Below are 15,536 nucleotides of genomic sequence, written 5' to 3'. Positions count from 1 at the left end.
CTTAAGATAGTGCTTGAAAGCACATCCTTTCAGACTTTTATTAGATTGACAAAATGGAAGATATTGTGTGTCTAAGTTTTCATGATTGTGCTTTTGTTGACATATAACCAGGATTTATATACATTTATTCTAGTGTTTTTTAATTACTTCATGTTATATGGTTTATGAGGTTTAGGGTCATCTTTTTCTAATCTTTTGGTCTCATTCCTAATAGGAGGTAGTTTATTCATTTCAAGTATTCAGAGATGTTTTAAATACCTCATTTAGGGGGATGTCTGAGAATTTTTGGATTACTGCTCTTGATTAGAGATGATCAGTGATTACATGGGGAATAATGATTAGAAATGTTTATAGAGTTTGCCTTTTACAGACAGCCATTTATATTTTGTGTAACTCATGTTAAACATGGGCATAGCCATCCATTGTTGGAAGAGAAATATAAGATGTCCAAGCTGGAAGAGAACTCAGAGTTCATCCGATCCAACCATTCATTTTATTGATGAGGAAAGTGAGGCCTGGTGATTTGAAGGGACTTGTCGAAATCCATATTTCCTTTTCAGGGCTCTCCCCACTACACCAATGCTGCCTCCACATAAATTGATTTGTAGAGACTCTTGGGAGCATATTTCTAAAGCCTTTCAAAACTGTGGAGAATTCACATTTGACTGAATATTCTTTTTTATTGTGATCGTCAAAATAATTTCACTAGGCACAACAACTTCTCAAACAGTACCAATACCAGGCTCAGAATTTAATTACAATAAAGCAATTCACAAAAACACTTTAGGCAACAGAACATGCTTAATATTTCTTTGAAAAAAGGTTCCTCCAAATTTCTGTACAGGATTAATGTGTGATATAATAAACTGTTATAAGTGGATCCTGAAAGAACCTCATTCTGCAATCCTTATACAAGTACACTTTCATGTCTGCCCTGTGGAAAACCAAATCTTCCAATACTTCCACATACGGCAAATAGGAATTTTCTTAATTGATGTGACTCATTTTCCACTCAGAACTTAATGGATGTTGTAGATTATTTTTCTGCAACTAGGTGAAAATATATACATATTATTTTGATGGAAAAATAAAAACAAGAGACCTGATTTTTTTTAACATTATACACTTCAGTTGGGGAGTTATTCATTTAAAGATGTACAGATTAATAGCACATTTTACTAAAATCAGTATGTCAGTGGGGACTTAAAGGGAAAATATTTGCCAGCATATTTGTTTCTTCTAAAAGAATGTTTTCTTTGAAGGATGAACATGCCTTTCTCTCTGTCTTTTAATATGTGTAGTACATACTTTGGAAAGAACTTTTAGAACTTATAATTAGAAAATTATAGCCCAATCACTACTTTTTTCCTTTACCCATCTGATAGTACTAAAAGCTCTCATTAAAATTTCAGATCTACTGGTTCCATCATCAACATTAAAATTTCAGATCTACTGGTTCCATCAATCAACCAATCACAGCTTGGCCTGAACGTGCCTTGAGAAAAATAAATCATACACCTGTAGCATCTCTAACATCAGCAGGTAATATTGGGAGGAAAGTGTATGCAATTCTTCCATCATACCTTGTATTAATAATAAAACCTTCTCATGGAGAAGAAAATACATTAAATACTTTAAATCATGATATATACAGCAATAAAAATTCACATTTTCATGCTTTAGAGAGACACTGAAATTGTCTACCAAACCGTCCTTGTAGTTTATCTGAACAGAGCCTTCTTAGGATCTGACCCATTGCTCGGTGCCAGATATTAACTTCCTGATGCCAAACGAATAACAACATCTACCATCTTGAGTGTGGCAATGCGTGGCTTCTTCCAGACACCGAGTCCTCGGGGCGATCCTAGGCCACAGACACACCACAGCCATGGCACTGAGTGTCTGGCGTCCGAGGGACAGACCTGATCAAGAGTCAGGAGTGGGTGCTTTGCTCTGGAGTGGGTGGCAAGACAAAAACAGCCCTTCAGAGCTGGACCAAATCCCTCTTGGATATGGCCAGTACGCTGGACCTCACTTACAAGGTCCTGGAAAAGAGCAGGGTATTCATTCTATGCCCACTATATACATTTTTCTGAAAAGTTTAATATTTCATTAGGGAAAGTGACTTGCAGGGAGCCTCCCTTATGTGCGGGTCCTGCTACCCTACAGTTTCTACCAACTTCATCCACCAATATCACACTCTCCGAGTCCTGCCCCTGGGAGGAGTCTGAAGTCTCAGAGCTCCGCATCGTCCTTAGTGAGGTGGTGTCTGATGGGGGCAGCCCAGGTCCAGCTCCTGGCAACAAATTACGACCACCAATGCCGGATTCACTGAGTTCTGGCATGTAAAGGAGAGTCTGGGAGGTGCTGCTGACCTCCTTCAGCTCCCTGGAAATGAACGACCTTGAGTGGCTGGACATAGCAGATGTCCGGTGGCCTTCTGTGCAGTTAAAGTTGCCCCCTGATCGTTCTCTGTGACCCCCTCCAATGCGACAAAAAAGGCATTTGATTTTCTCTATTGCTTTACTGAGCACCGTCTTTCGGAGGAGGATGTAGATCCAAGGGTCTAGAATAGGGTTCACTGAAGCGATCCGGATAGCCTGCAGGTCAAGGTTCTTGCTGATATCTTTCTCGATTTCTGGTTGGTACAGCTGGTTCACAAAGACACGTACCTAAAATAAGGAGATAGAACCCAAACTTAAATCCAGAGAAAGACACTTAAAAAAAAGTTTAGCAAGAGGAAAGCAAAAGGTTCCAGCAAAAACTCTGGGAACCCAGTTCGTGAAATAAGGAAAAGAATGGATACCACAGTCAAATTTTGGCACTGTTGCTTTTTAGATAAGAAATTAAAATTCCATCTTTTCTGGATTGGTGTTTGGTGCATGGCAATTTTGCTAAATCATTCATCTTTCACTTCTATCATGTTACTGTCTATATGTGGCCGAGGCCCACCCACATTCCACATTATTGCCACTACTGAAACTGGAGGTCTTCCCTACCTCTCTCCTCCCTTCTCATTGCTGTATGTTTTCAATGCAAGTCTTCACAGGCAAGCCTAGAGTTGCCCTTTTTAAAATAAAGTTTAGAAATGGCTGCTGTACTTTTCAAGCCTGGAATGTCAAGGAAACTATTTAATCCTTCTAAATGCAGCTTTACTGGAACTAATCAGCTACGCAGCTGCTTACTGAATGACGAGGATGATTTTTTTAAAAACTATTTTCATACAGATTTTTAAAAAACTATTTTCACACAGAAGCTATCTAGTTATCCCAGCACTCAATATGACTAGAGGAATTTTGTAGTTCTTTTCTACAAAAGTGACTGGGCTTATCAGAAATACTCATAATCTAATTATAAATATTTTCAAGAAATCCTTAAATGAAAATAATTTTTTTATTAGGCATGCTATTTTTACTTTATATCCTTTTGGCAAAAAAAAGAGAAAGAAAAAGGCAAAGACAAAGACAAAGAATAATCCTTAATTTCAATTTTTAAAAAAAATGAGGTTTATTTAATAATCAGTGTTTCAAAAATCACAATGTGTCATGTGCTCACTCTCTGCCTATTTACTCATATGTAAGGGATGATTTTAACAAATTTGTTTGGTTATTTTCTCAGGTTAGAACAGATTATAAGCGGCAAAGTAGAAGCTGGAAGAAGAGATATTAGAGGAAGGTATACTGAAAAAAGGAATTAACAGTGAATAATGGAAAAAACAGCAAAACCTACAAAAAAGCAAACATAAGAACTTTAAAAAAACCACAATTTGTCTTCAGTAACTAAGGAAGCTATTATTGCCTATTCGATGTCAGATTGAACAGTATTATAATTTGTTTTCATAATGATGACCCCGAATCATAAAACAATCATTAAATGAGGTTTGATCCTCTGCTTAAGAAGATGAGGAAGTGGGCAAATTCATTTAAAAAAGATTTGCACAAAGTTATTAAGATAAAAGCATTTTGACAAAATTAAATAAAAAAATCACTTATTGCTCAGTTATGTCAGTGAATGAGATGAACATGTATTTTACATGCAATTTCAGTCACAACGGCATAATAACCGTAATTCATTCTCAGGGTCGTAGAGTCACTTTCTGGAAAACCCTCAGAAATGTCTTTAGTCTGGCCATTGTTCTTCTAGATCTGGCATCTATCCATATCCAGATCTATCTATATTTTAAGCCCTTACCTTTTGTTTTAGTATGAATTCTATGATGGAAGAACAAGTGCTAGGTAACCACTAAGATTAAAATCCAAATCAATGGAGAGAGTTCTTTCTACCACCCATTCCCAGGGGAATACATTGATGAAAATACAAGTCTATACCTATCTATTTCTTTATCTGTCTCTCTATCTCTCCATTTATCTGTCTGTCCCTGTCTGTCTCTAATCTATCATCTTTTAAACTCTTGCTTTCTGCATAACAATTCTGACACAGAAGGGCAAAGTGACTTGCTCAGGGACACACAGCTAGGAAGTGTTTGATGCCAAATTTGAACCCAGGTCCTGCTACTCCAAGTCTTGTGCTCTATCCCCTATTTTATTTTTCAAAGTATGGATGTTATTATAGTTTCTCTACAGTGAAATGCTTGGCAGAAAACACAAATATCACATTTACTTATAGCCTTATTTATATGTTTGCCTATTCTTATTACCTATAAGGCATATAAATATTGTATTTGAATTAAAAAAAAGTGTTGTTAGTGTATGGTACAGTGTGGTAAATCTGTAGGTTACAATTTTAACAAGATTGGAGAATTATGCCACTAGATGGCAGAGCTACTCCAGTTATCTTAAAGATTGATTTCCAAGTTAGGAACTAAAGGTAATCAACTCTGAAGTCTTGGCTTTCATTAAATGGAAACTCTGTATGTGTTTTTTTTTTTAGACCCTTACCTTCCATCTTGGAGTCAATACTGTGTATTAGCTCCAAGGCAGAAGAGTGGTAAGGGCTAGGCAATGGGGGTCAAGTGACTTGTCCAGGGTCACCCAGCTGGGAAGTGTCTGAGGCCAGATTTGAACCCAGGACCTCCTGTCTCTAGGCCTGGCTCTCCATCCACTGAGCCACCTAGCTGCCCCCTAAACTCTGTATTTAGAGACAAGTATAGCCATTGGATGGCCAGGTACCTCCAGCCCCCTGTCTTTCACCTCAAGCAACTCCTGAAAAAGGCAAATTCCTGGAAAATCTACAGGAGAGATGAAGGTGTTACAGAACACTTTCTGCAGCATCTTAGCCAGTGGGTAGTACTAGCTCACAGAACACAGGCTTCTCTTCGCCGCTGACTTGGATGACTACAGGCCAGGAGAGGAACATCTCTGTGTTTCTATTTGCCTAGCAGTCAGACTACAGCAGGAACGTGCTTTCAGCCACCTTTTCCTCCTTCCTCCAGAATGGAGGTCTGTTTGCATGGAGAAATGATGGGTTAAGAAGACCATTTTTCTATTTGAATCTTTTGTGAGAAAATTTTGTGAAAAAAGCCAAAATGGTTAAACCAATCGAAGTGAAAGGGGGTGTCCTCTAGGGGTAGCCAGCAGGGCTCTTTCAGAGCTGATGTCGACCTTTCTATGCCAACCTTTTTCCATGGAGCCTTTATGTCCAGATACGGCATCAAGAATATTTTATACAAGTAAATTATCGTGGCTACTTGGTCTGCTTTCCCCAGAGGGTAGAAAGCCTGTATCAGAAGGGATACATCCGGAGAAGCCATCCAATTCATAGGAGAAAGTGGAGAGCATTTTTCTGAAATTCCTGTTTGACAGGGCCTAGACGTAACATGGTGTAAACATGTTCAGGCAATTTTCATTGTGGGGAAGGCGCACTACTGATAAAGCAGCATCTGAGTAAGGAAAAAAATCTTGAAAAAATTTTGGGTAAAAAAAGAACAGAAACAACCTTAAGAGCCTGATTTCAGCAGGAAGCTCATGTTTTGGAAACAGTGTGCACTGAGAAAGGGTGCCGACGTTCCCATGAAACTGATTCAATAACCTGGCAAAGAGATGATGCTGCTCAGTGACTGAACGGGACCTGCGTCTGTGAAGAGCATAAAGTGTTCTGTGTGTGCCCAGCTAGCTAGCGACCCTGTGAAAAGGCAGAAACGGACCCAGTTGTTTATGAAGTTCCTGAAAAAAGATTTTTTTATGTAAAAATATTTTTAAACAAAATTATTGCCTCCACGCGGAAACAATGCAGACCACAGCATCATAGTACGGCTTAGAAAGAATTTGTTAACAAAAGAGTTGACAGAAATGTTATGGCGTGATACAAAAAGACCATTGGATCAAGAGTCAAAAGATCAGGGTTCAGGTCTCCTAGTCTGACTGTCACTAAGCGGTGGCACACTGCTTAGCCGTTCCAAGTTCCTATTCCCTTGGTCTGTAAGGTGAGATTAATAATACCTGTGGTTGGGGGCAAGTAAGTGCACAGTGGTTAGAGCACCAGGCCTGGAATCTGGAGGACCCGAGTACAAGTGCGACCTCAGATACTTCCTAGCTCTATAACCTTGGGCAAGTCAATTAATTGTTTGCCTCGTTTTTGTCCTTCTTTCCTAGAACTGTCACTGGGTTTAAAAAAAAAAAAAACCTGTTGTGAGGTTTGTAGGAAGAAGCCTAAAATGAGGGTGAAAACAATTCAAAGGGGATTGGAATATATCCAAGACCTGAGTGTGTATGGAAGTGGTATAGAAGTCTAAGCCTTTGATGCTGGGATGACAAAACAATGGAAATAATATGCTTGCTAAAGTTAAAGAGATAATGGAAGGCAAAACTGCTTGGAAAACACTAATACACAACACAAATGGATGGTATCATCTGGAAAAAAATTTTGCCTCTGAGCAGAAAACTACCAGAAAGTTCTCAAAAGAGTAGGAAGCATGTCACTGTGCTAAAGTAATGACTATGAACAATGGACTTGACCAATAAGGAAGAAAGTTGATGCGAGGGAGATAGTTAATAAAGCTAGGTTTGCTCTCTAGTAGGGGAATGAATCTACTTAATGACTTTAAAGCAAAACCAGTCAAATATTTCAAATTCTCTAGTGATGGGGAAAACAGCTGTGGAAAAGAAAATTGCAGAAAGGAGAGTATTGCAACCACGGTGTTCCAATATGGTAGTTTGGGTGTCTTCATTTTAGTCATGGAGATGGAGTAAGGTACAACTATACACACCAGGAGGCTTACTGTCAGTTTTAAAATGTGCTATGTTTAAAGTTAAGGAGATAATAAACTTGAAAAATAAAACATTTCAGGTTCTGCTCTAATGGCTTCAAATCCTGTCCTTGTGTTACTTGTTTACTTAAACCTACACTGTCTAACTAGTCTAAAATGCCACCCAGGGCATTTTGTTGCTCTCTTTACAGTACTCCTTCTATAAACAAAAAAGTATTCTTTTACCTGGTTTTCATCTGTCTTCATAATCCTCTCCTAATCACAAAGGCTTTATAGAGACAATTGATTTTAAAGTAGGCAAAAAACAAAAGACAAAAACAAACAACCCTATGGCCAGTTACTTTCTAGATTAAGGACACACAAAGCCAGAGCTGTTACTTTTGCCTAATTTCCCAACCTCCTTTTAGTAGTGAAATGGATCTTCTTTAACTTGGAGTAATGGTAAAAAAAAAATGACTACCTCACATTTGACTAATTGTGCATGGAGAAAGAAAAAAATGCTTTCCAAGTCCTGAAGCAAATTGGCTCATACCCTGAAGCACGGTATTTGATTATAGTGATTATCTTTGCTTAGAGAGCTGCAAACATGAGAAGCCAGAAATTGATCCAGCTACTGCATTTAAGCAACCTTTGGGGGAAGTTCTCGCCACATCCTTCTAGAGTGTACATTCCCTTTTGTTTATCCCAATAGTAGAGATAGCAATTCTTCAAATCTTCCTGTGCTTTGAAACTGGGTATAAATGGAAGAATGGGTAAAATGATCATAACTGTATCATCCCCACTATTTGTTTTTAAATCTTTCTAACTTTCTTGAGAGGATTCTGCAGATTCAGTTCATTAAATTTTCCACTTGAATCCCTTCAAGAATATACAAACAACTAATTTATTCTATTATCTTTTTAGAGTATCTCAAAAGGGAGTTTTTCTGCTTATAGATTAGCTCAATAAGGAAATTTCAATTTGTTATCCAGATAAAAATTCCTTCGAAGATTTAACTAAATTCTGGAATAACTTCTAACCATTCTCCTGAACAGGAACAGTTCTTTATTGTCATTCTAGCAAATGAGATTATAGTTTGTAAACTATCATTATTGCTCTTTTTCTGGTTTTCAACTTTTCAAAACAAGGCAAAATTTGGCTTTTATTTCATAGCTTTTTGTTTCCATGGTGAATTTTGTCACAGCTTTTTGGAAATCAAGAAAACTTTTTGTTGTCCCTCACCGTTAGGTGCTAGACTTAAATAATTTGAAGAATTTGACCCTCAGATAACATACTGCTGACTTCACAGGTCCAGTTTACTGCTTTCTCTGTAATTGAGGCTTAGTCTTAATGATAATTCACTTTTGAATTATTCCTTGGCTCATTGCATATATTCATAAACAGGCCAAGCAGTACATAACCTTATACTGTAGTAATTCTAGAGTGCTCAAAGTAGTTGATTTTGATTCAACTTTTTCATTTCCTTTTCAATTTATATTTCTCATTTTTTATTATGAATATAAACAAAACCTATTACTTTTCATTATTGTCTTTTTAAAGGTTAAAAAAGATAAAGTCTAGACTCCTTAAAAAGGTGTTTCAGTGCTTATATAAAAAATCTTTTATAAGATGGAGAGCTCTCTAAGTGCACTTATAGCTTGCCATACTTTTTTTTTTTGCTGAGTTCTTTCCCTGTTATTTCAAACAATCATAAGAACTTTATCAAAAATGAGTTTGAAGCTTAATTTGTCCATTAATTTGTTCTTTTTAGATCTTTTCAGATCTTGGAAGAAGACATTTCTTCTTATGGAAGGTACTACTCTTTGCACAGATATCTTTTTAGCACAACTACAAAAACATTTTTGAATTACATGTTGTTTAACTTTCTGGGTCTTACTTCTACAAAGTAGATGTTCTATAAATAACAACTATTCACATTGTCATTTATTAGACCGAGAAGTCAAGAGGAAAGACCAAAGAAATTCAATTCTAGTCGCAGTAAACTGGTAGCTTCCAAAATCTTACTTCATTCCATGCTACTGTTAAGGACAGTAAAATATATTTATATAGGAAAAGTGACTTAGCTCTGAAGATTATACTAGCTCCTAAACTCTTTTGGTCATATTTTGTGCTTCTGTTTATATACTCTGGCAAGATGCTACTGTAAGCTGGCTCCCATCCACCCATAAGTCACTTTCATTGACATTGACCCTTACCAGAGATACACTGTTTTTAACAATCAAGGTCCCTACATGGTTGGTGGCAAATAATAACAACTTTATTATGTTTATTATCTATATCCAAACCAGTGTGAGGAATCGTGAGTGAACTGATGGAGAATTTTCAGCTGTGAAGAGCTAAATACAGCACTGGCAGGATGACAAATTATTTTTTAAAAAGGCAACAGTTCTACGGTTTAGTGTTAGCTTTCCTGGCTTCATCTACATCTAAAAGAGTACAACAATAAGAGAGAGAGACTTAGATTCAAGCATTGCTTCTGATACGCAGTGATAAAATCTCCCAGTGCTCTCTAGGCAACTCTCCCAGATTCTAAGCTGCAGAGAATCTGTAGAGGGAGCTCCTTCAATTGGGAAGGATTCCCTATATGAACGAAACCACAGGTCTATAGGTAATCTACATCTATTTAGGTGAGTATGATTAAAAAAAATAGTTTATGGTAAAATCAAGCCTGTTCTTTTAAAAAGAAAGTGTTCCAAAACCCAATGGGATTCTCTAGGGGTGGCAGAATCATATTTGTTCTGTGAAGGAAGACGCAGGAGTATGATTACAAATGTACATAAATGATCAGGTTTGCATTAGTGCTGAAATATGTGTTTCGTGAAAATTTAAGGGAATTTTCTCTGTAAGAAAAATGGGATGCAGTGGAAATGGTACTAGCTTGGCAGTTAAGAGACCTAAGTTTGAATATTGCGACTCTCTGTGATGGATACAGGTCTCTGAGTCTCTGTTGAAAAATCCCATCTTTGCCAACTTTGTCACCAAGCTCAGGTTCTATCCTAACAGTGTGGGAAAAGAAAAGGATAAGGGAAGAGAGCATCCTAGGGCAAGGGGAGGGAGTAGGGTATTTTTCAGCACAGTAAGGCAGGAAGACAGCAAGATATAGGAAGCTGGCCTAGATGAGGAAAGGAAAAAAAGTAAAAGAAAAAAGTAGAAAAGCTTCTTCAAATCCTTGCAGGCAGGGTTAGTTCACTATGAAGAGGTATAAAATAAAGGTGCAAATGATTCAAGGGGGATTGGAACACATCTAAGCTTCTAAGGTGCTGAGATGACAAAACAATGGAAATAAGATACCTGCCAAAGGAAAGGAGCAAATAAGGGGGAGGGGACGTGAGCATGGTAAAAAGAACCTAACTGAAGCTAGGTGATACAGCAAGAGCAGTAGTCTGAGAGGAGGCCTAGGTTCGAGTTCTGCATCATTTACTAATTAGCCTTCCCTGTAAATGGAGTGATTTTGGCTAGCTGATCCCTTCCTGTTCGCACATCCCAGCCAGTAGAATTCTGGTTAACTCACCACGAGAGGGATGGAGCAGATGAGCACCACCAAAGACGTTGCAATGAGTAAGATGACCATCTGGATCTCTGCCCCAGCAATTCGGCGGAAGCTCCTGCGTCTACGAAAATCACTGAGCCGAGGGACAGCGGAGCAAGAGGCCAGGCTGGAGGAGGCAGCGGAGACCACTGCAGCCGCGGCATGGTGGTGGCTGTCAGTGCCCAGCGAGGTACGGCGCACAAACTGGCGGTGCATCCGGATGAGGGCCATGCAGACCAGCACGTTACAGAGGACTGTAACGAGGATGAGGAAGGAGCTAAAGCCAGCATACATGTAGGAGAAGGCGGCGTGAGTGGTCACGTTGGTGCGCCAATCTATGAAGCACCAAGTGTTGGGGAATTGAAGCGTGGAGCTCCCAAGTCCCATGCTGGGCAGGGCGCAGAAGAGCACGTTGGAGACATAAATTGCAAAGAGCGTGAGTCCGGCCAGCTTCTTGTCCACGTAGTGGCTATAAAAGTAGGCGTGGTTGATGGCCAGGTAGCGTTCGATGCTCATGGCGCAAATGATGCTGAGGCCAGAGAGGCCGAAGAAGAGAAGGATGAAGGTACTGTACTCGCACAACCCCTCGCCCCCGGGCCACTCTCCCTTCACATAGGTGGCGATGGTGACCGGGCTGACCAACGATGTGCCCAGCAGGTCGGTGACTGCCAGGCCGCACACCAATGTGTAGAAGGTTGTCTCTTTTTGTTCCTTTCGAGATTTGCACAGCACCACGATAGCGATCAGGTTGCCCACCACGCCGAAGATGAACATCACCGCTGGAATTGTCACAGGAGGGAGATGACCGGGCTGGTTCCCGGGAGCCACAATGGCAGAGACGTTCGCAGGGGAGGACATGGCGATGGCTAAAGGGGACAGAGCCCTAGGGTGAAAGCCTAGAAAGACTGAGCGATGAAAAAAAACGTGAGCAATAAGGAGAGAAGAAATGAACATTTAGCAGCATTGTATTTTATTTTCTCTAAGGCTCAGCTTTCACACATTATATATAATAAATGTAAGCATATTATAAGTCATGAGGATAATAATCATGATTTCATGAAGACAGAAATCTACTGGCATAACCAGTATCTCAGAACCAAAGATATGAGGCTTTGATATGTTTTTTAAAGGCATACTTTCCTTTTTCTTTTCTCCCTCCCTCCATCTTTCTCTACCCCTTCATATCCCTCTTCTCCCTTCCTGCAGCTAGTAGGAAAACTAGGACCCAGGGCAAAGAAGAAAGCGGTAGTGCACAGTACTTGATTCTATTTAACAATACTCGTTTTAAAAATAAGTTAATTAAGGGCGCTGTTTTGAAGAGAAATATTAAAGCCACCGAACTGGCTCTGTTGCTCGTTCCCGCTCCCAACCTAAAGCAGCACCTCACCTGATGTCAAAACTACACTCCCAGGTCCTTACTTCCCCCTCCTCCACTCCTCAGCGCCCCGCACTCCCCAGTTCTCACCTGTGGCAGCCGTAATGTCAGCAGAGGCTCCTCCGTACCCTTAATTGCTGTTGAAACACCTTCCCCTAACCTCACAGTGTCTTGCGCCCCCTTAGTGTGGAGCTTTGCCAAGGTTTTCTTCCCTGGTCGGGGTTCGAGCTTCTTCTGCCCGTCTGCTTTCGAGACCAAAGGTCAGCTCAGCCTGCCTTTGATTTAGGGGAATCAAGAAGGAGGAAGAGAGTAGGATGCTCAGGAGGAGGTGGCTGAGTGAATTTTGTCCGGGGTTGGAATTTCTGAGGATTTCCCCCCAATTAGGGGCTACGCCGCCTTCTTAACTCGCTAGAACAGGAAGGTCTCTTGACACTCTTGGGGACATGTAGGTAGGAACCAGCACTCAAAGAGCCCGTTCCACAGGTGCACACAGGTCTCCCAGCGGCCCGGCGGAGGATGGCTATCGGGGCCGGCGGATGGCTATCGGGGCCGGCGGCTGGGGCGGCAACAACTTCCTACGTCTTGGGGATCGCTCGGGATCCTCTCTTGCTGGCGCTCAGACCTGAATCGGTTCATCTTCCTGCGCTCTCAAGGCATGTGCAGCAGTCAAGCTCCTTCAGACCTCTGCACAAAGTTTTCTCCTCCTCCAAGTTTCCCTGGAGGGGGCGGGGACCTACAACGCACCACTCATCCAGCTATTGGCCCGGAAGGAGGGTAGAAGGAGGGGTCAGCACCCCACCTCCGCAGCCAGACTCTAGGCTCCCCTGCTGTCGATCGCAGGAAGGGGCTGGAGTGTGCCGGTCCCTAGGGCTTCTGTGGGCGGGGTTAACGTCCTCGGCGGGAGGCTGACTTGGTCTCCTGCCTGCCTCCTGCCCACTGTTATCAGCAGGCAGTCCTCGTACCCACAGGGTGGCAGCTTCCTGTACCTTGTCCTCGGGTTGTAAGGAAGGTAGCTTGCACAGCCAGCAGCCGAATCAGCATCCGTTTGTGGTCGACACGGTAACCCGAGGATGCACCGCAGGAGAGAAGCTGGGGAAGCTCCTTTCTCTCTCCCACCCCAAGCGCTTTCTTTGCCTGTTTCCTCCCTTCTTTCCCGGGTCGAGGTGGCGGGAGAGAGAAGCATCTCCGGTAGATGCCTCCCTACTCTCCAGTATATTCAGCGGGCTATTTCCCGAGTAGTCTTTCTACGGGGTAGAAAAGGAAGGCAACCTTTAAGAATATCTTTGTCCTCTCGGAGCTTCAGGGAATGCAAATTAGGATAGGTCAGGGAGATGTGCCCGGGAGGCGATGGGTGCCAAGCTGGTGATGGGAGGGTGCACTGGCATCCTTACACCATAAAAGGAGCTGAAGGTGCCCCAGCCGTGGCTGGATGAAGAAGGAGCCGCGGCCTTGAACGCGGCGAGATGAAAAAGGCACCCGGGACCAACCCAACCTGTGGATGCGAAGATCTTTCTCCACTAGGCTGTTTTCTCCGAAGTGTACCTGTGTCTAACAGCAGGGTTGTCCGTATCACATGCAGGGATTTTCTCACCCAGAACTGACATAGAGAGACAAAGACAACATGTGGCTGGATTTGGGTCATTAAACCTGAGAGTAGAGATCTTCATACCACCTGTTTCTCGGAAAGAAAAATTGGTTAGTTGCAGAGATGATTGGGGAAGGGAGAGGGGGAATAGCCCACCTCTGCTATTTCTAAAGTGGCTAAGTTTTCAAAACTTCCAGCTTTCCCTATTACCCTTCTAGTTTTAGTCGCTTTTTAGTTCTTTTGGCTTCTCGAGGAAGATACGGAGGGGTAAGCCACTTTTCTCTTGTGGACTTCGGATTCTCCAACTCCATATCTAAAACTCAGAACCTTACTTTTTGGATTCTAGTTACCAAAAATAAGCTAAGATGGGGAGGGGAACTTTCCATTTAAGCTCTTGTAAATCACCTTTCAAAAAAAGCACTTTCTTAGTTCCCATATTTTGTAACCACCTCTGATTATCTGATCTGTTCACAACTAGACACAAGAGAAACTCCACAAGATACTTCAAAAGTCAGGGGGTGATCAAGAAATCAAATGTGGTGATTATAAAATCATAGATCTAGATTGGAAGTGGCCCACTCTAATCTCTTCATTTTCTAGATTAGGAAACTGGCTCAAGAAGTTTAAGTGATTTGCCCATGGTCACACATGGCGTAATTATTAGGGGTGGAATTTGAACCTAGATCATTTGACTTCAGAGGGAGTGCTTTCACTCCATAGTGACTAATAAAAGATTTGGGCTGCTATAGCCTTTTTAATTGAATTTAGCTGTATAGTCTTATTTTCCACAGAAGGCAGGCACTAATAAAAACTTTTACATAAACAGACCATATTATTATTAAATGCCACATAAATGGTAGCACTCTAGGTTAGAAAATGTCTAGTGTTCAACTATATGATGTAAATGAATGTCCTTGGTTCAGTTTTTCATGGCTCAAAGACAACTTCATTTATACTTATCTGTGAATTTGGTCAATCTTTTAAAAGAATCAGCAATAAAGAGGAAACTTCCCATTGTGTTTCATATTAGTCATATTGCATCACTATTACTAATTTTATTTTCCTCATGCTCATGGCAGTTATCAGTAAAACCTTACTATGGAAGGAGTAAGTATCATGGTCACTGCCTTGTGGATTATGTATAAATATAGTTTCTTGGTTTTATAATTTCCATTCTGGAAGACAGAGAAAATAATGATCCACCACATGATTCTGAAACTCCGTGTTCATTTTATTTTTAAAACCCTTACCTTCCACCTTGGAATCAATCCTGGGTATTGGTTTTAAGGCAGAAGAGTGGTAAAGGCTAGACAATGGGGATTAAGTGACTTGCCTGGGGTCACACAGCTAGGAAATTTCTGAGGTCAAATTTGAACCCAAGACCTCCCATCTCTGGGCCTGGCTCTCAATCCACTGAACCACCTACCTACCCCACTCAGTGTTCATTTTAAATACTGGATAAGAGATTAGAATGAAGAAACTGAGTTAAAACCAATTAAAATAGTAGATTCCAGGCTTCTTAGAAGATCACAGGTGCAACTGAAAAAAACAAACAATTTATATAATATTTCCTACACCAAATGTCTTTTAAAGAAACAATGATTTTGAAAGAAAAGAGAACTAAATGAAAGATCTATCAAGCAAGTGTGTAATGAAATTAGTCACTACCCACAATCTTAAAGTAGAGGTTTAGATGGATAAAAACAACCATTTTGTCAATTTAACCTTCAGCCACAATCTGACAGTCCAGTTTAGCTAGATGGTAAAACACTCAGCTGGCAGCTAGGTGGAGCAGTGGATAGAATGTTGGATGGGGAGTCAGGAACCCTGAATACAAATCCTGCCCTAGACACTTGCTATAGTTGTATGACACTGGGCAAAT

At 40.8% G+C, this 15,536-nt stretch overlaps 1 protein-coding gene across 1 annotated transcript; it reads right to left on the bottom strand.

The window, feature by feature from the left end:
• Positions 1-660: 660 nt before the first annotated feature.
• Positions 661-13,588, bottom strand: PTGER4 (prostaglandin E receptor 4). The gene is made up of 3 exons (XM_001371692.4): positions 12,160-13,588; positions 10,677-11,599; positions 661-2,672 (listed from the first exon to the last, which is right to left on the bottom strand). The coding sequence occupies exons 2-3, from the start codon at positions 11,550-11,552 to the stop codon at positions 2,079-2,081; spliced, it is 1,470 nt and encodes a 489-aa protein (XP_001371729.2). The 5' UTR covers positions 11,553-11,599; positions 12,160-13,588; the 3' UTR covers positions 661-2,078.
• Positions 13,589-15,536: the final 1,948 nt, after the last annotated feature.

Source organism: Monodelphis domestica, chromosome 3 (assembly GCF_027887165.1).
Source record: "Monodelphis domestica isolate mMonDom1 chromosome 3, mMonDom1.pri, whole genome shotgun sequence".
Classification (NCBI taxonomy): Eukaryota; Metazoa; Chordata; class Mammalia; order Didelphimorphia; family Didelphidae; genus Monodelphis; species Monodelphis domestica.
Note: the sequence above shows the minus strand (reverse complement) of the source record. Positions and strands in the feature narration are given on the sequence as shown.